Raw genomic sequence first — 21,482 nt, forward strand, 5'->3', positions numbered from 1 at the left:
CCTTAGAATCAGCATGGCAAAGCCTGGGCTTGGAGTCTAAAGACTAGGGATAATCTCTGCCATTCTCTTGCTCAGAAACCTTGGGTAACCCAATTATCTCCTCTGAGCCTCAGTTTGCTAATATATAAAGTTGGAATAATAATACCTCATATGGTTGTTAAGAGGATTACATGAAGTATGAGGGGCTAAAGTGCTTTACAGACTGCAAATTGCTATTCAAATATAGGATAGTACCACTCCCACCACTGTACTAGGAAAATGAAACAAAACAGTGTGTGTAAAAGTGCTTAATACACTGTGAATTACTTACAAAAGTGGAGTTGTATTATTATTGTGAACTTCCCACCATGGAAGACAATCTGGGTTCCCAGGGATGAGAATGTAACCCACACTGATAGCCAAGAGAATCCTACTTCTTAATAACCACTCTGTCCAACTTCCCTTCTCTAGTCCCCACTCCCGGCTATGATTATTGGTCCCTTGATAAAGAGGACAGAGACAACAGGCTCAGGAGCCCTGCTAAGGGCCCTGCCTCGAAAAGGATGTACAAGAGGAATTGCCAAAGTAGGAAGAGCTCAGGGCACTTCATCAGCATCTGTCTCCATTGAGGGACTTTTTGCCAGCCGTGGCCATCAAGGCTCCCGCGCAGCCCAGGGCACGCAGAGCCCCTGGGCTCAGCCCCAACCCTGCTGCTCTGGCTCTGTCTCCTGATGAAGCAATTATTTTCACCTCTCTGAGTACTGGGCTCCACAACTTCACATTCAGAGTGAGAATGCATGGAGAGAAATCAGTGAGAGTGTATGTGAACACCCTTTGAACATCATAAAGCTTAATGCAAATGTGAAATTATTTATTATTGGCATGGGAAGGTCAAGGATGTAGTGGTAGCTCAGAAGCAGAAGGTTTCAAGGTAATGGGGCTGAGCTGCCAGAGTTTGCTGGGGAAAACCAGATCCCTCCTTGAGCAGGCCGAGGGAAGCAGGCTTCAAAAGCATCACAACTGGGCAAAGTTCTCTTCCTTGGGCCTGGACAGACCATTACAAGGTACTGTTAAGAGTGAAAGAATGGGACCCTCAGCCCACTGGGTACCCCATGAGATATTTTCTGTGCTCTGTTCTGTTTTGCTCCATTTTTAATTCTGGGTTTTTCTCAGTTTATGGCTTTAACAATTATGTGTGATGCTGAGCCCCGGAGCTAACAGCATGGCATTTTTTCAGGATTGATGTGGTGTTTTAACCACAAGCCACTGAACCCAAAGCAAATATCTAAATGGAATATTCCAGAGCATTGCTCTGGTCTGGGAGTTTGAATGGGTTAATGGTGACTCTCTGGGCCTTGCTGGAGAAGAATTCTCACTCTAGCAACCATAGCAAACAGACTGGGATGGAATTGATGTGAACACCTAATCTGTTGTGTATGCACTCAAGGGTCTCTTTGCATTTTCTTATGCATGTGATTGACTTCTTTTGTCAACTAATTATTAAAACAGGGAGAATATTTACAAGGCACCTCATTTAGAGACAAATCCTTAAGATTCGAGGTGTGACAGTCTCAGAATAGTTTCATGCCAAAAACTATAGTGCAAAGATAAGTTCCTTTAGTTGTTTTCTACTTTTTTCTTTACTTGTCTTTAAATCCTCCTATTCTGATTGTCCTGATAGAATACTGCTTTTTCGCAGGAGAAGAGAAGGACATTTCCTGCAGGAAATAATACCAATAAATTAGAAAACAAGGTTTCTTCTTCCCCATTGGAATCCCTGAGTCACTAATTTGACAAAATCAACTTTTACTGTAAAATAGAGATAAAACAATTTACACTTCATTTGATTCTTAATTTGAGACTTAATATGCACAATATTGTATGACATGATTTAAACTCTTATCCTCTAAAGATGATGCTAGTATAGTCAGATTGAAAAATTTAGAAAGCATCCATTGCAAATAGTCTTCTAGTTTGTATTTTAAACTTTCTCCTTAATGTCTTCTTATTCCTGGGAGACCTTCCTTCAAGGAGAAAGTATCCACACCTTGTAATTATCTGCATTTAACAGTACCTTCATTTTATGGGCACACATCTCATATACTGTAGAGCAATGCTGTATTAATATTTTTGGCTTTCAATATTTAACCCAAACTTCAGATTACATAGAAAATCCTAAATTATCTGCACCTGCAAATTAGCTTTAGGATTACCAACTCAATTACCTAGGATTTTCTCCTGCTTTGAAATTTCATTATCACTGTTTTCAACCATCAACTGAGGCATTGGGGATGATATATGACATTTTCTTGGGAAAGCAAATTAATGACTCGCATTGTCTCTCCAGACTCAGGGGGCTGGCTCTCCCCGCTCCTCCCCCAGCCACACCATCAGCAGGCCAATTCCCATGCCCGTCCGGTCAGCATCAGCCTGCTCCACCCCGACGCACACGCCGCAGGACTCCCTCACAGGGGTAGGGGGAGATGTACAGGAGGCATTTGCACAAAGTAAGTGGCTTTATTTTTTGTTGTGGTCTGCTTTTATGTGACAAATAGGTCACCAAGGTCTGTTGAGTGGTCAAGAGTTGTCAGAGCAACATATGACTTCATATTGAAGAGTCTTTCATGGCTGGTGTCAGAGCTGGGCCTGCCAGCCATTTTGGGAACTCCTGACACCGATTTGTTCTCACTTCACCATTTTACCTTCCTTTGGCTTTTGTTATCCTGTCTTATTTTTTAGTAAGTCTTTGTTCATCAAAAGACAGGAAATCTTTTCACCAGGACCCCCAGAAAACTTCATAAATGCAATCCATTTTTTTTAATTCTTAGAGATATTATCTCATATTGTCTTTTCTTTATATTAAAGTCAAGACTGAGATAAGTAATCACAGCTCTTTAGCAATGAGGTAAGCAAGAAGGACATTTAGTCATTTGACAGATTCCCTGTTCAGATTCCCCAAAGAGTTGAACCATTGCCTCTGTAAGGTAGGGCTACAGGGTTGGGCCTCTGCAGTTAGAGGAGTACAAAGAGGGATGGGGATGCCAGCCAGCACTTTCCCATGACAGGGAGAGTGACTTTATTAATTTAGAAATATTTTTCACACTTTTTAAAACCTCTTCTTACTATCACTTTTTAAATTTATAGAGAATAAGAAAAAAAAAATCATTCTGTAGACCTTCACCCGGCAGCTTTCATTCACAGAAGTAACCACTACTAACAGTTTGATCCTTCCCAAAGTTTTGCTTATGTATAAATAGATATGTTTAAGGATGTGATTATAGGCACATACTCTGTACTGGTTTTTTTCACACAAATAGGATCATGCATTGCATTTTGGGGTCTGCAATTTGCATTTTCTTTAAACGAGCAATATATCATGAACATTCTTCAAAGTCTTCACATAGAGATCTAAGGAAAAGAGAGACATGTTTGACTATGGGTTTTAAGGCAAAGGAGATCATAAACAAAGTTAAAAGACAGAAAACAGTCTTGAGGAAACCATTTCCAGCATATGTGTCAATCAAGTTTCATAATTTCAGTTATACAAAAGTCATGTAGAGATCAGACAGAAAAGCTACCACGAAAACAAAAACAGGTGAAAGATGCGGACAGACAGAAGAACAAAGAGAAACTGCCAACAAATATAGGAAAAGATGTTCAACCTCTGATATAATTGTAGAAATATAAATTTTAATAAGTATCGCTTTTTGCCTAGAAGATTAAAAAAGTGTTTTGAAACATCATAATATCCAGGGATAGCAAGAGTGCAAGGAAACAGGTACTCTCATCCATGTGGAGGGGTGATAAAATCTTAACACACTTCAGTGAGAGAGAATGATGAACTCTCTACTCTCTTATGAGGGAAAAGGAAGGATCTGTATTAGAACTTTTTCTTCTAGGCACTGAACATAACTCAAGAGTTTTTAAAAATGTAATTCACAAAATAACGTTTTTATTTTAATTTTTAGAAAGAAAAATATCCCTTCTCTAAATCATATTTTAAAGAAATTTACTATATTTTAAATCAATTTGTGATTTCCATTATAATAAATGTTTTACTTAACTACTGTGATTTTTTAAATTTAAACATATTTATTATTTTATTTAGTTAGTATTACTTTCTGAAAAATGACAGAATGAAATGTGGCCTGTAGGCAGCCTTTAACTTATAAAGAGTTCATGCCACCTAAGTTCATTTGTAAGTTAGGTATTTGGAATCTTGAACCATTTTTTTCTCAAAGATGTTATGGTAATTATCTCTTTTTACTTTCCCTACTCCCAGGCTGGATCACAAGCATCCATTTAAGCCTTAGTGTGCCTGAAACAAAATAATAATCATTCTCTGCCATTAAGAAACATAGTCTAAGTTCCAATTCGTAGTATCAGACATGCATCTGCCCATATCTTGGCAGAAGAAACAAGAATCCTCACCCCTTTCTCACACTCTGGGGGCATTCAGTGCATGTGGGTTTCCCATTCCCAAGTGGTACTTATACTGGCAGGAAGAGCTCCGGGAGCCCTCATAGGAGACAGCGCATGTCCTAGTAGAGACCAGAATCAAAAGTGCTCAGCCACCAGGTAAGGGCAAGAACAGTAACAGCAGCTAGGAAGGCACAGCTCTCCTGGCAAACCTGACTTTTCATCTGTGTGGATTATTCTTTCTTTCTTTCTTTCTTTTTTTTTTTTTTTTTTGAGATGGAGTCTTGCTCTGTTGCCCAGGCTGGAATGCAGTGGCGCAATCTCGGCTTACTGCAAGTGCCGCCTCCCGGGGTTCACACCATTCTCCTGCCTCAGCCTCCCGAGTAGCTGGGACTACAGGCGCCTGCCACCTCGCCCGGCTAATTTTTTTGTATTTTTAGTAGAGACGGGGTTTCACCGTGTTAGCCAGGATGGTCTCGATCTCCTGACCTCATGATCCGCCCACCTCGGCCTCCCAAAGTGCTGGGATTACAGGCATGAGCCACCACGCCCAGCCAGGATTACTCTTAAGAAAAGTGACCACACACACTGGTTTACCTGGGACCATCCCAGTTTTGCCAGGTCAGCCAGTCTGATTCATACTGCTCTCTTTCACTTTCAAAACTGTCCCCATTTGGACAAATAATATATGAAGCTCCATCATTAGCCATGTCTTCTTACCGCAGGACCCACTGCCCTAAGCAGTGTTTTGTTGCTGTTGTTGTTTTTTCCGGAAATGAACCAAAGCACTTCTGAAAAGGAGAAGTCTTAGAAGTTTTCTTGCTTTAGGTTATTAATGGGAAAGTTAAACAAACAACATAAAAATGTCGGATAAAAGGAAGGCTTTGGTTTTTTAAATTATTTTTTCTTCCCTGAAGGTTCGAGAAGAAATTTAAGGAATGACTTGCTAGTGGCTGCGGATTCCATCACTAACACTATGTCCTCTCTTGTGAAAGAGCTGAATTCTGGTGAGCTCCTGATCCCCTTTCATTTGTCTGCTCATCATGGAGGGGTCCGTAAGTGCTAGGGGCCTCTCCTAGAGATCTGCTCATTGTCTAATATCAAAAGATTGTTTAAGGCTCTACGTGGTATTCTGTTGGTCCATTCAGATTTGAGGTTTTTTTTTTTTTTTTTTTTTTTTTTTGTTTTGTTTTTTGAGATAGCATCTCTCTGTGTTGCCAGGCTGAAGTGCGCACCATCATAGCTCACTGGCATGTCAAACACTTGGGCTCAAGCAATCCTCCCACCTGAGCCTCCCTAGTAGCTGGGACTACAAGCACATACCAGCACACCTGGCTAATGTTGTTTGTTTGTTTTCATAGAGACAGAGTCTTTGCTATGTTTCCCAGGCTGGTCTCAAACTCCTGGCCTCAAGTGATCCTCCTGCCTTTTCCTCCCCAAGTGTGTGAGCCACTATGCCTGGCCTATTCAGATTTTTAAAGTAATGTTTATATTTTGCTTATTAAAATACTATTAATACATACTCAATGTAGAAAGTTTGAAAAAGGCAGAAAAGAACAACGAAAAATATTCAAACTGACCTATAATTCTGGAATCCAAAGACAGGCACTGTTCACATCTATGGTGACCTAAAACAACATGATGCTAAAGTTATTTTATAGGGTCAAATGTTTTATTTATTTATTTTTTGAGATGAGGTCTTGCTGGTCTTGAATTCCTGGGCTCAAATGATCATCCTGCTTCAGCCTCCCAAAGTGCTGGGATTTCCAGCCCTTATCTATTTAGGTTTCATTCATTTAGAATGCCTGATCATTTGAATTTGAATTTCAAATTGAAATTTACCTTTGCAATATCTCTGAAGATAGATCTGCCCAGAAATAAATAGCATAAAATTTAAGGAGACTTTTTATCCTCCTAATACTACAAAGAGTGTTCAAAACTTTAGCAGTATGAATATGCAAATAAATATCCTACCAGTTACTAATACATCGCCATCTATTCCTTAAGGCCGACCTAGCAAGAGATTTGTCTGGCAAGACTATGGTCTTACGGTTGAGATTACGACAGCTATGAGAAATAAAACTTCAGTATTAAAAAAATCCTGGACTTAACTTTCTTAAAGCCTCTCAATTGAAAATTGTTGCTGCTAATTTAAGTTAAGATTACCAAACAGAATTAAATGATAGTAGTTAATACATCATGATTAATGGCAGGTAGCCACGGCCCTAGCAAATGATGAGTACAAAGTTATCCTTGGTGTAGAAGTCTTAAGTACTGTTAGTTTATACTCATAATTCTTTAAAGTATTAAGTGATAGGGTTCACTTCATATTTTAAGTTCATATTTTCGGCATTTTAGGTGAATACTTTATGGTTAGGTTTAGGTTTTAACTCATATTTCTTAAATTAGTGTAATATTAAGCAAAAGTAACAATTTTAGTTAAGACTCTTACAGAAGGGAAAAACCACAAGTTTGTTTTTTTTTTTTTTTTTTTTGAGACGGAGTCTCGCTGTGTCGCCCAGGCTGGAGTGCAGTGGCGCGATCTCGGCTCACTGCAAGCTCCGCCTCCCGGGTTCCCGCCATTCTCCCGCCTCAGCCTCCGAGTAGCTGGGACTACAGGCGCCCGCCACCGCGCCCGGCTTTTTTTTTTTTTTTTTTTTTTTTTGTATTTTTAGTAGAGACGGGGTTTCACCGTGTTAGCCAGGATGGTCTCGATCTTATGACCTCGTGATCCGCCCGCCTCGGCCTCCCAAAGTGCTGGGATTACAGGCTTGAGCCACCGCGCCCGGCCAAAACCACAAGTTTTAAAAAGTTAAATCAGTTACTAAGATGGCAAAAATTCCTCGTAACATTTCAGATTTTAAAAACATTACAGATTTAAACATTACAGATTTAAAGACATATTTAAAGATTTAAAGATTTAAAGACATTTAAGACATAACATTACAGATTTAAAAAATGCTGTATACCAACTGATTTTATAGTCATTCATGTCAATATCAATTCTTATTTTGAAAAAATAAAAATGTACTTGATTAAAATATGATAACTGGTTAACATTTTACACAGCACAGGTTGATTTGTTAAGCCTGATCCTTTATTTGCAGGTCATAAAAAATCTAACAAGTCATTCTTTATTTCTTCAATTGTATCTGCTAGAGGTTGGGAGTGAAACAGAGAGTAATGTGGATTCTGAATTTGCACGGACTCAGTTTGAGGATCTTGTTCCCTCACCAACCTCTGAAAAGGCTTTTCTAGCGCAAATCCATGCCAGAAAACCTGGGTATATTCACAGTGGAGCTACCACAAGTACCATGCGTGGCGACATGTGAGTATCTTCCGCTTGGAGGCGTTTTCTCAGTAACAAAACAATCCGTAGGAGGCAATAAGGAAGTAAAAGCATAACTGTTTAGGGGGTTTTTTAAACCTTCAAAAGGGGTGACATAGTTTTCTTTTCTGCCAGAGATACAGAATGGTGCTACATTTAAATTCGGCATTTTAATATCTCCCCTCTTACAATTTCCAGAGAGTTATCAATAACCTAAACCAACCAGTGCCTATCAAGAGCCTGCCTTGCCCAAGGCACAGTGCTAGTTGTATACAAAATAGTATTAAAAAACTGCTGCCACCCTTTTAGGACTCAGACTACTTCAGGAGATAAATCATCCTATCTTCTGAACTTACTGTATTTGCACTTAGAGGATACCATGACATTGGAGAGGTCTCTGTTCAGAATTGGTGTAAACAACATCATATAAGTATTTGGAATTGAAATAAGTACATGTATAAAATCTCATTATAAAGAAATCCAGTTTGGTTGACTTGTTGAATATGTATAAATCTGACCCTCTAAAGACTTATTTGCGAAAGTTTCCACCCAGTTCTGGAGCTTGTCAGAAACCAGCAGTATCAGTGACGTCCCCACTAGACTTTCTGTGACCCTGGATCAGCTCAAAGTAGTCAGCAGAGAAAACCAAAGCTGAGAAACAAAGGCAAAGCTGGGACAGAGCTGCAGAGCCCAACTTGGGAGGGAAAGGAGGAAAACCAAAGAAGGGAAGAAAGTGGCCCATTAGGAGACCATGGTTCATGGAGTTACGGGAAACGTGGGCAAACGCTGACCCAAAAGCTGGGGGAGGGAGTGTCTGAACGCTAAAAATACTACAGAAGGGTGGTGTTGCTTAATACGAAAAGTACTTCAGACTAGTGTATAAAAATAAACTGGCCATATTAAAGACTCAGAGAAGAAACTAACCAGAGGCCTTTCTGGTGTTTGGCTCCCAATCCAAGCAGTGAATAAACGATCAGTAATCACGGAGAACTATCAAGAGGTGTGGTCTGAGAGTCAGCTGTGAAGCAGCAGAGAGAATAGGATCAAAACAAAACCATTATAATGGGACTTAACATGGCAGTACGCTGCCGCTTAATAGAGTTTGCTTTCTTGTCCTTTCTTCTGTATTCTAGAATTGTTGGATTTGTTATTCAAAATAGTGAATTAGTTGTCATCTGCTTTGTCTGGTAAATGCATATCTATTTGACTTTTTATTATTAAGCATTTATATGGCAGTTAGCTAGAATTTCCTTGTCCCAATTCTAAAGTCCAAGACTGTTGAGGCCACCCTAATCTGCTAGCCCTGGTATGCTCAGTAGCAGTACCAGCTACCAACATGTGACTCAGGAGTTAGGGAAGGAAAGTTGACAGAGGCCTAGGCAGACCCATTTAGGCTGGCCCCAAACCTCCAAAAATAACCAGAACATGTTGTACAGCTATAAATAAACATGAACAACGACATTCAAGTTCCAGCCTAGAAACTTCTTCTTGACCACTTATTTCATTTTAGGGAATAATTTAATATCTCTATTGTCTAAACATGTCCTTGTGTTTTACCCTGAGAATCTTTTAGTCCTCTGATTTAGGTAGCAAGCTTATGTCCAGCCCCATGAAGAGCTTTGCATAGTCTAGGATGAAAAGATGGAGACAGAGTCCCACATTAGGGAATGAAGTCATTTTTAACTATTTATTTCAGAGTGGAATTGGATAATTAAAATGCTTTTTTTTTTCAGATTTAGAGCTAAGATCAAGAGTTATGGGTTAGTAGCCCTCCTGGCATCGACTAGCTGATATTCTAAGACTTAATTCTATAAAAATAAGGCATGAATGTGGTGTGCATTCATATGTGTATGTGCATGTGTGGGTAACACAAAAGAGATTAAATTAAAACCAAATGTCCTTAAGCATTACTTCACTAGAGGGCTCACTCTCCATACAGAAAGCGATCTTGGGTTCTATTCTGAAGAAGAATAAAAAGAGCCCTCAGATTGGGAAAACTTTGTATCCCCTCAAAAGATGTTTGCCATTTTGAAAATTATAGAACATTTAAAGGGCCAACCCATTTCAGTAAACCCTAGGAAAAGAGAGATGACCTATGACCACAACTGCCATAAAAAAATTGTGTGTGAAAATACCTTGATCATATATTGCTTCCAACCTCCAAAATGTTTCCAAGTTTTTCTTTAGGTATTACTAAAGAAGACATGAAAGTGACTTGGAGAACTAAGGAGAAATAAAGGTGCCAATAAACTATAGCTCACACATGAATCCCACTTGTAATTCTCTTTTAAGATTCACTCTAAAATGTCATCTGTGGTTTATTCTCAGGGTTACGGAGGATGCAGATCCCTATGTGCGGCCTGAGGATGAAAACTATGAAAATGACTCTGTCCGGCAGCTGGAGAATGAGCTCAAGATGGAGGAATACCTGAAACAGAAACTGCAGGATGAAGCCTATCAGGTACCGGGATCCAGGCCCACCCACCCCACCTCTTCTGCCTCAATCCCTTGGTAGCTGGGTGTTTGACATGACTTGCAGAATCAAGGCCTTCTCCTTCCTTTCACCCTCCCTTTCCAAAATATGCTGATTTTACTCCTTAATCCATGTCTTCTAGACAGTACAAATATTAAATGCTTCTTTTTTTTTTTTTTTTTTTTTTTTTTTTTTGAGACAGAGTTTCACTCTGTCACCCAGGCTGGAGTGCAGTGGTGTGATCTTGGCTCACTGCAACCTCTGCCTCCCTGGTTTAAGCAGTTCTCCTGCCTCAGCCTCCCCAGTTGCTGGGACTACAGGTGTGCATCACTATGCCCAGCTAATTTCTGTATTTTTTAGTAGAGACGAGGTTTCACCATATTGGCCAGGCTGGTCTCGAACTCCTGACCTCGTGATCCGCCCACCTCAGCCTCCCAAAGTGCTGGGATTACAAGTGTGAGCCACTGCACCCACTTCTTATAACTGTCACTCACCATGTATTCTTTTAAATTCCACCATAGAAAGTGATAAGTGGCCTTCTTAAATATTGGAAAAAAACATGATAACTAACAGTCCAAACTCAGGCCCATTAAGAAAGATGCTTTTTCTCATAATTATTTTTAAATGGATGCAAAGAGCAGGGCACAAGAAAATTGAATAAGCATAAAACCCACCACCTCCCTTGAATTATTTGCCCTCAGCCTTCCTCATTGCCCACCTCATGCCAAGTGTAAGTAGGAGAATGGCAAACCTCATAGAGAAATGTTGGGGGAACTGCAGGCCTGTGTTCAGCAAGGTGTGGACGGACAGATTTTCAGATGTACTGGAGTATGTTAGCCACCTGAAAATTCACTGAACATGACATACACAATTGGGAATAAACGTAACCAGCGACTCATCCTAAAAGCCATGCATTTCCCCGTGGAGATCGTTCTATTGCCTTGTCTGTCTTCCTGATGTGTTCCTTTTCCCTTTAATTCACAGGCGTTTGCTTGGGGTTCTGGTATTTCAGGGATGTTTGCCTGGTTGAGACCAGCTTTTTCCTGGGCCCATTGGTTATTTTATCCTGTCAGACTTTCTATCGAATGGCCAGACAAGTTTTCTGCACATTCTTTTGCTTTTTGTTTTCTGTTTGTTTTGTTTTGTTTTGTTTTTGTTTTTGTTTTTTCTTTTTGAGACAGGGTCTCATTCTGTTGCCCAGGCACGATCATCGCTTACTGCAGCCTCGAACTCCTGAGCACAAGTGGTCCTCCCACCTCAGCCTCCTGTAGCTGGGACTACAGGTGCACACCACCACACCTGGCTAATGTTTTTATTTGTTATGGAGACAGGGTCCACCATGTTGTCCAAGCTGGTATTTAACTTCTGGTCTCAAGCAGTCCTCCCACCCCGGCCTCCCAAAGTGTTGGGATTACAAAGCATAAGCCACCATACCCAGCCTTTCAGGATATTATTAGGGCAGCAGTGGCCTCTCTTACTTTGTTATTGAAAAAAAAAAAAGAGAGAGAGAAGCAGAAAGAATAAGTTATCTCCTATTTCTCATATGTCTATAGATAAAGCCTTGAAATATTTTTCCAAGAAGATTGTAGCAGGAGAGAAACGGAAGCCCACCAATTCCATCCCAGCAATATAAAAACAAAGTTTTGCCTCTTTGGAATGTTCCATTTGCCTTTTCAGTTTAACAACCACATTTCAGGAGCAACTAAAATGTTGGTCTAGCCATACCAAAGAAAGAGGGGAAAAGAAAAACATGAGTGACTATATATGTAGAGCCATGCTCCCACGCTTCAGAAGCAAAGTTGCCTGATTGTAAACCCATGGAGAGTGAAGTTTTCCTGGCGCCTTCCATGGTTCCTCCACAGAAGGAAACCAGCCTGGAATGAAACTGCCAGGGCATCTCTGGGAACTCTGAGGGTTGGCATTCCTACACATATCTCATTAGGCTCTGCTGTGTAGAAAGAAAGAAAGAAAGAAAAATGTGACTAAGTAACCAGTGTTCTGGTTCATGCTATTAGAAGCGTCTATTAGGCCTCCCTCTTTGAGCTCATGTCACTTTCTGTATTTCAGTGGCAGCAGTTAACTGAAATTCTAGGGTTTTTTTTTTTTCTTTAAGGGAGGCAGGTTTACACTATTCCATATAAAATATTAGATTTTTATTCATTTGAATGAATTAAAAATGTAACCTTCTATGTGTAAAATGAAGGGAATTTCTACTAATGACTTAAGATTCAACTGGAGGTTTTACCATCGCTCGTAAATATTAAGCTCCCTCTCCCTCTCCTTTCTTTTCCATGCCTCATGACTTCTAAGAAAAGGACAGGGAAGAGGCTGGGAGAATATAACAGGCCTGTGTATCTCCACTCAAAACATACGCCCTGGAGGATGTCAAAGTGGTTTTCCTTGAATGCTCTGTGAGCATATGGTTGTTGGATGGATTGGAATGCTACTCTCATTCAATAGACTCTCTCTCTGTGTCTTTGTGCATGGCTTCCTGCCAAATAATTCACCAGCTTGACTGCATCACAGACTTGACGTGTCACCTTTCTCGTTTGTGTCCTTTGTCACCCACAGGTCAGCTTGCAAGGTTGAATGCAATATCCTTTTATCACACTCCTCTCAAGTAAGTACCGTCTTATTTAGGAGGAAATATAGCCACTATACACTCAATTCTGATAACTTGTAATGTAAATTCACAATCACTTCTCTTAGTCATTTCTTTCTATGTGATAAAATATCCTCCTTCCCTGCTGATATCAAAGAAACATCTCAGTCTATGGAGTGTTTCATTATAAACTAGTGGAGATTTGCCAGACATCCTTGGGAGTTGACTTCTTACTCTATTAGCTAGGAAAATTGGCACAAAACTTCAAAACCTAGAGATGTTCCAGTAATCCTCTGTGGCTATGAAACTTACCAATAAGTTTGTCACATCACCAATCCATGACAACATCAGAGTTTGTAGCCACTCTAGCACTTGAAAAGGAAAAGTCAGTACCTCTAGAGATGGGCCAGCTTACTAGTCATACTATACCTAGGGCTCAAGAGATCAAATGTGTGTGTCTCAATGAGTGAAAGAAAAACCATGCATTATTAAAAAGAACAAAAGAGCCCAAACAGAGGAAAAATTCTGCAGCCGTATGTTTTTGGAATACCTGATTCAAATCCATTGTGGAATTCAGCAGTATATAAATTAATTTAAAATATGATTTTCATGGCATGTGAAACCACTCCAAAGCCCTACCTAAATATGTGGAGAATCCTCAGTAGTTTTTTAATGCAGAGAGATTAGCACTGGACTGGCAGAATCACTTGGCTGTAGTGGTCTGAACCTTAGGCGCCAGACTCTAATAGACCCATTTCAAATATGGATTTCACCAAATCCTAGCAGCAAAACTTCGGGCAAATTATTAAACCTGTATTAGCCTCAGTTTCCTCTATACAACATATTGCATAATAGCCTCACAGAAGAGGCTGGTATTATGTATCACCACAGAAGAGGCCCGTATTAAAAACCATATCCTACTCACTGGGATATAGTTTTTAAAGAGCTTGGCATAGTGCAAGGCACATTATCATTTATTATGAACATTCACATGTATGCCTGCCCCTATGTTCAGTGCTTTATAGCACTTCAACACCTGGCAGCTGCCATAGTGTTTACCTAAGTGTACGGGAAACACTGGGACCCAGAACTGGCTTTCTGTCTCTTCTACTTTTATAAACAAGGCTAGGACGCAGCTACATGTGATGACTTGGCACACTGTGGGCCACACTGTTCCGTAAGTCTAGATTTTTTCTCTGGCTCCAGTTAATAGCCAATTAGATACCCCCATGATAGTTCAAAGCGAATATACCTCTCAAAGGATTCTGACTGCACTGGCCCAAACATTTGAGCTTTCCCAACCATGGAATCCCATAAGTCTATAGTGCAGTGGACAGTAATGCTATCAATGCTGGTTGCTATTAATAATTTGAAAAAGGAACAAATACCTGTTAAATGACATACTAATTAAGAAAGAATACATGCTAGTGCAAATGCTACTGACATCCTGTCTCAGTCCTCAGGTTAAAATTAAGCAAGTGAAAATCACGGAGTCATTGCTATGATCATATTATATACTTTATGAGCGGTGAGGAAGGAGCTCGTTGACCACTCTCTATTCTGCCTCTCTTGGATTTGAGAGTGCCACGCCACATGCTCTCCTGACTCATTACAACTAGAACGAAAAAATTCCCAGGAGCTGTTTCTGAAAATATTCACTCCAGTTATAACAAACTTAGTCCCAAGGGGCAGGCCTTTTCCTTTAATAGAATTTTCTTTCTCTTAGCTTCAGCAATTTGATCATTGTTGTTCTGCACATTATTTAAACATCAGTAGCTAGTTCTTAGAAAAATATTTTTGAAAGTCTAATAAAATGTGCTTGCCTTAAACTCAGATAAAAAGTAGTATTTGGTACCTAAAAGCTAAAAATATCAGTACGCTAGAAGTTCCTAGGCCATTTTTTAAATCTTTTGTTGCAAATTTAGCACTGAAAAATTAGACAGTTGTAGTCTTTGCCATTTACTGCATCCTGTAGTCTACCTAGCCGGAATTCCACAGAACTCTGAACAAGAACTAGCCTGTCATTCAATCAGCTACATAGGCACATTCATTTAAAACCTGATAGAATGTTACAAAAACTAGTGGCTTTTCATTTTAGCCGCTGGCTCTATCCTATTGTACTCTTTCTTAATGTAACCAAGAAGTACAGGTACATTTTAGACCAGTTTATTTTATTAAAATATTTCTGTTTAGACTTCCTGACTATACTGCAAGACCAGAAATTATCCCAAAGTATATGTGTCTCTTATCCAAGGGTCTGAAGCCAGTTCATCAGCCTGACATTAGCCATCCGCGAAGGCAGAGAGAGCCTTGCATGGGGAAGGGGCAGAAGGTGGATGCCAGAGACATAGAAGGTGCAACATCTGCTCAAAAAGAGCGTTAGACCTATTTGAAAATAAGTACGCACTTATCAACATACAATACTAAAAAGAGTGAATAGTTTAAAACCCGGCTTATTGGTTTTCAACTAGCCACTTCTGAAGAAACAGTATACATAATGGCACTCAGCTTAGGGTCCTCCAAGACTCAATTTTGGCCCACTTAGGTATTGAATTTGTCCCTGTTACATCCTCTGGCCACATAGTACACCACTCTCCTTGGCCACTCACATCCTAATGGAAGATAGAGGATTGGACCATCCACAGTAGATTTTTTAAAAACCAACGTGGCATCCTAATGATGGGTCACTGGTTTTATCTCTTTGTCCAAAGGACAGCACAAATATTTCTGTTTGTGTTGCTTTTCCCCTCCAGACGCCTCCGGTACCCACTAAGAAAGAGATCCACATAGAGGACTTCCTGTCCTCTCTTCCAGAAGATGCAATAGCACACAGTGTCCTAGGACATTAATTCCTGATTGTCATAGGAAAGGAGTGTGTGTGTGCATGTGTGTGTGTGTGTGCACGCATGTGTGCTTTCTTCTGTATTGGGGAAAGGGGGTGATCCTAAGCTTCATAACCCTAATTTAGAAACAATTTGCATCTTTAAAAAAAATTACACATTCCTTATTCCCAGGCAAGCTATAGTCAGACAGATGATGAAAGTAACATGAAAACTGGTGATGATGGAGAGCCCTGTGGCCACACAGAGGAGGAAGACAGCAGCCTGGCAGCAGCCTCACCGAAGAGAGGAGCCACCACACCCAGCAGCTCCCGACAAACCCCCCACCCCTAAAGATGTGTTCTGATGACTATAGTGCAGCTAACTTTTTGTTCTAAGATTTTTAGTGTATAGGTATGTGTTTCGAGAAGGAAAAAAAAGACTTTTGTTCAAAGTTAACTTATCAGCTACATCCTCTGTAACATGGTTCATCTCTGGTTAAAAAGCAAACAAACACAGGCTGAAAACCCATGCTGCTATTATACACAATGGCAGTATTAACAAGTATTTTAAACCTTTGCACATGATATTGAACCTGTTCAGTTTACAATGACAATATTAATACTGTTTATAGCTAGACGTTTGATTTCTGAATTGTTTGGATTTTAGCAAAACAGTTTATTATACACTGTACATTTTTTTCACAGCAATTGGAATAAAACAACCACTTGCAATCATTCACTAACCCTGAAGAATTTGGTTCCTGAGTGTACAAACTCAGAGCTTGGAAGCCAAGAAGGGTCCTTGGCCTGCACGGTCTGTAGTTGACTCCAAGTCTCTGTGAGCAGTGACTTGAACCAAACACACCAGGAAGAATCTATTCTTTGGGGCCTCTTTCCAACTTGGGGTTGTTTTCTTTCAAGATACTCTAACAAATCAGCCATAGAATTTAGTGTAAATATTTTTTTCCAAATAGATACCATATTCAAAAAAGGCAACATTCAAATTATATAGAATCTAGTTTTTAAAAATCAGCACAGATCTTCTTAAAAACTGTGAACTATGTTTTGAAATACTCGTTACTAAAGCTGTTTATAAACCACAGGTGCCATAAGATCCCCAAACGGACTAAAGTTATCTCTGCTCTTCCATGGTCTTGTTCCTCTCATTTTGGCTTTAGGAAGCATGTCTTTAACAGCACTGCTCGTTCACAAGTTCCCCTATCAAGTTGTTTGGAGGCCTTCAGCTTTAAATGTACAGGCTTAAAGTGCGCTTGCAAACGTTCACTCTCCTTTTATTTCTGAATGTTGATTGCCTTAGCTGGCCACCTGGTGTTCTGCATGTAGCCTTCTGTGGTCATGTGAAAGGAGACAGGCTCTTCTAGGTTGAGTTGGGATTTTGCACTCAGTGAAAAGCTGAAGTGCAACAGAACTATCAAAGACAAGAGGATAAAAGACTGGGATAGTCTTTTCTAAGGACCCTCTTTAGAGGGCCCTAACGACCTCCTTTGGGAATTCTGGGGAAAATGAAAAAGTAATCTTCTAATTGCTTCAAGATTTGATTTTTTTTAAAAAGCCTGCGACATATTCAACACATTAGGCTTAAATTAGCAGTTTCTCTGGAATTCCTGTCTCTCCTTTAAAAGAAAGGAGAGAACATGTTAGAATAATTCTCAAAGTGTGTCCCCCGGACCAGCAGCATCTGCAACACTTAGGAAAGTCTCCAAAATACTAATTCTAAAGTCCCACCTCAGGCCTACTGAATCAGAAGCTCTCGGGGTGGGTCCAGAAATCTGTTTTAATCAACCCTCTAGGTGATTCTGATGCTCGCTAAAGGTGGAGAACTACTGCTTTAGAATGAAGTTCGTATAATAAAGTCTCTGAAAAGGCCTTATTCAGAATAAGCAAGAAAGTTTCTGTGATTCACTTTTGCTTCTGGGACTGGCAAAAACCTTCTCCAAACCCAAACAAAAAGTTCGTAGTTGGTGGATGCCCAGCCGAGTCCTGACATCTTCATGCCCCCTCTGCAGAGGGCGGCTGTACGATGTTCACATGTCTGCGTTTGGTCAGACATCGTCTCCTTGGCTGCCCTTTGAAACCAAATCACTTGCCTTGGGGATAAAGCGCTCGACTGGCATTAGTGAGAGGCCCATCCTGTCCCTTGACGTACTTAATCATACATCTCTCCAGAGAACCCGCCTGAAAAATGTCCCTGAGCACAGGCTGACACCAAAGTGGCACAACTGCACAGTTCTCAGATTTCTTTGCACAGATTGATTTTTATTGCGGGTTTTGTTGGGGTGTCTTAATGTTCATCTCTTTTCCACTGCCCATCCTCTGTGAACCCATACCTCTCTCGATGGAGCAGGTGGCCACTGGTGCCTCATACTCAGTACTGAAAACCACTACATCCCAGCTACCTATAATGCTGTCAGCTCGAAATCATAGCCAGGTAGTTCTTGAACTCAGAACTTAAATCCTGCACGTGGCACTCCACCACTGACTGGACCGAGCTGCCATATGTTGTTTCTTTGTGTTTCTACATCAAAATGTTCGTCTAAGATTTGAACTGTTCTGCTGATAACCTTCCCCGTTGTCATAGCTATTTCATTGCCAACCAACTCCATCACATGGTTGTTGATACCATCATATAAAGCCATTGCAAGGACTCTGGAAACTGCCGCCAATGACCAATTTCTGACTAACCAGCCACCTTTTCTTTCTCTTAGCTCCACGTCAGCACTGAGACCAGACTCAAGCACCCCTGTCCTGTAACCGAGACAAAATGGCGTGTGTTATTTTGGGGTTTTGTGTTTTTTGGTGGGTTTCTTTCCTTGGCTCTCCAGATTTACTTTTGGGGCCTGTTCTAAGTGCAAACCCAGCAGGTTTCACGTGTCGTGTCCATTAGATACAACTACATCTTGTGGGGGTTCTTTCTTGTTCCACAATGAATTGCACATCCATCTCCATCAGAGCTGGTAGCCTATTAATAAGCACTGGTCTAACACAGCCAACCCTCCCCCACAGCGCCAGGTTAAGGGAGGAGGGGAGGAAGGTGAAATCTACTGCATGGGATTCAGGAAACAGTTGTGGTTGGTCAGGACGGAAGTCGGGGTAAGTTTGGTTGGTCAGAGGGAGTTGTGCTGGAGATTGTGAAAAATGGATTTTCGAATGATCTACTATAAGGCAGGGAAGGTTCATTTGTAAGTAGTAATGTGAACTGAATTGCATTAAGAGTGTGTGGCCTTTGTTGTGATATACTATGTATTTTCTTATATGCATGAGCCAAACTGTTGCATCATAATTTAGCAATGATGTCTGCTTTTATTTTGATCATCTTTGTCCACCCTTTTTAGTTCTTGGCTGTTAACTATAGATAGATCTTGTAAATCCAGCAACCTTTGGTTGCTGCATTCACCTTGGTTCGATTCCACACCAGGAGCCACAAGTGAGAACTCCACTGTCCTTAGAAGAAAGGGCATTTTTACTTTTGAACCAAAAAGAGAAAAAAAAAATCAGAAGTGTTACATCTTGAGGCGAATTAACTGTAAGACATTTTTAATTATGACTACTGCAATTTGACACCATTTGAAATAATTCAGAGACACTAAAGATTTCGCAATATTCATTGGTATTGTAAAAAAAATACTACTATTGTATGGATTTTTGTATTGCTGTTAAGTATTGTTTTGTGTGTATGTGTGTGTGTGTTGGAACCTCCTGGGGACATGTTATATTTTGAAGTGATTAAACTATTTAATTGTGTGTCTATATTTTGGAGTGGAATTATTTCTTCATTAAAAAATGTTTTTAAAAACACTATATCTTGGGAGTTTTATTCCTTTGTTTCAATGTATCTTTCCTAAAGCAACCTGGACTCAGTCTGTTGAAAGAAGGAAGGCAGGTAAGTACTTGCAGTTTAAAGCAGGACCCATTGATGGAATATTGAGCCACTGAGGCAAAATAGCTCACCTTCTCTTGCCTTGGGGGACACATGGTTTTTAACCATTCTACTGTTTTATTAGCATCTGCGAGTATCTGATAGAAATACTATTCTGCTGTATTTCTGATTATACTATGTATGTAAATCCTGTAAATATATGTAATATATTTAAAATTATTTTAATTTTTTTTAAATTATTTTTTAAATTATTAAATTTAAATTATTAAAAAATTTTTAATTATTTTAATATTTATATATAAAATATAAAAATATATTAAAATGTAATATATATTAAAATATATGTAAAATACATGTAAATATATGTAACATATATTTACATATGTAAATATATGTAAATCCTGATTATAATTGATATGGAAGTGAGTTTGAAATTCTAACAGCTAACATATTTCATGTTTGTGTCGCACACTGTTCTTAACACTTTATGTGACTTCACTCAATTCTTCGAATCCTCTGCATCTAGCCATGTATTCTGCAAATATTAAGTGCTCAATGGTTTTTTGGTTGAATTACTGAATAAATGAATTTGTGGTGTTTGGTTTGTTTTTTTTCTAGAGCTAGTGATAAAGGAGGATCAGCAGGCCTAGGAGGTCAATGTGGTGACAGCAACAGCAATCAAATTAAGAGATCCAAGGAGAGTGTCAAGAGTCCACATGTTAAGTGTTCTTATCTCAGAAACCACAAAGGGACACACAAAAACTTTTGGAGGTGATGGCTATGTCTATTACCTTGATTGTGGTGATGGTTTCCCAGGTATATGTATGTCCAAACTCATCCAATTGTATATATTAAATAGGTACATATTATTGTATATCAATTATACCTCAATAAAACTTTAAAACAAACACATACAGATATAAATCTTGCATGCACAGATGGAAGAAATAGAGTCCACAGTGATAATCACTCCTTCCATTCACATCTCTCCCTCAGAACCTCTGTGAGTCCCATGCAATGGAAGGTTGGGTGTTTCACTTGCTCAAAGATCTGTTCTCTTTACAGGACCTGTGAGTCTGGCTCTACACTTCAAGAATAGCATTTTTGGGAAATCTGACTCTATGGTGCTGAAAGTCTGTGCTTACAGGGTTGGGTTGATTTGAAGTCCATAGAAACAGCTGTCAACACTCTAGAGGCACTAGAAAGAGAAATTAAGAAGTTCTCCATCAATTACAAAGGCAAATACTGACCTGAGATAATCACGAGAGGGAACTCACACAGTCCACTTACTTCCCTTTGAAGGTGAGAGCCAAGGGCATGTCCAGCAGCTCCTGTCCACACCCCTTTGGGCTGTATTTCAATGACTCACCACTTCATCTCTTAGGGGCCACATTTAGCTCTGCCCTACCTCAGCATTTCCCAAATTTATTGAATTATGAAAGCCTCCTGAGAAGTTGATTAATTCTGATTTGGCAGATGTAGAGTAGGGTCAGGTAATCTGGACAGTATTTTTAATAAGCGCTTCAGGTGATATGGTCTGGCCAGTTTTAACAAATGTTATTTCTTTGCTGCTCAAAATACAGTCCAGTGACCAGCAGAATTAGCATCACCTGGACTTTGAGGATTCCTGTATATAGAACATAAAGATACCCTTCCCAGAAGTTGCCATCATCTAATCATGTGGTTGATCTTTCCAGTGACCAGTCCCCATTCTGAAGCTATCTAGGAGCCTACAAAGATTCACCTCATTAGCATAAAAGATATACTCTTGTCACTCAGGTAATTCCAAGGGCTTTTGAAGCTCTGTGCCAGGAGCCAGGTACAAAGACCAGAGAGACCACATATATTCTCCATTATACTACACAATAATACTTGCTTTTATATTTGCCCATGTAGTTACTTTTACTGTAGATCTTTATTTCTTCATACAGCTGCAAGTTACCATTTAGTGTCCTTTCATTT

The 21,482-nt window shown here is 39.8% G+C and overlaps 1 protein-coding gene across 9 annotated transcripts in view; it reads left to right on the plus strand.

Moving 5' to 3' along the window:
• Window positions 1–19,441, plus strand: part of DTNA (dystrobrevin alpha) — a 396,234-nt gene extending 376,793 nt beyond the window's left edge. For 3 of the 9 annotated variants that reach the window (XM_010362722.2, XM_030925994.1, XM_030925995.1), the window contains 6 exons: window positions 2,327–2,486; window positions 5,316–5,405; window positions 7,558–7,726; window positions 10,055–10,187; window positions 12,771–12,819; window positions 15,816–19,441. In XM_010362722.2, coding sequence (XP_010361024.1) covers window positions 2,327–2,486; window positions 5,316–5,405; window positions 7,558–7,726; window positions 10,055–10,187; window positions 12,771–12,788 — 570 coding nt within the window. In that variant the 3' untranslated portion in view covers window positions 12,789–12,819; window positions 15,816–19,441. The remainder of the gene's footprint in view (window positions 1–2,326; window positions 2,487–5,315; window positions 5,406–7,557; window positions 7,727–10,054; window positions 10,188–12,770; window positions 12,820–15,815) is intronic. The other 6 variants (XM_030925991.1, XM_030925993.1, XM_030925997.1 and 3 more) reach the window with 4 other exon arrangements.
• Window positions 19,442–21,482: the final 2,041 nt, after the last annotated feature.

The sequence above is a fragment of the Rhinopithecus roxellana genome, chromosome 21 (assembly GCF_007565055.1).
Source record: "Rhinopithecus roxellana isolate Shanxi Qingling chromosome 21, ASM756505v1, whole genome shotgun sequence".
Lineage (NCBI taxonomy): Eukaryota > Metazoa > Chordata > Mammalia > Primates > Cercopithecidae > Rhinopithecus > Rhinopithecus roxellana.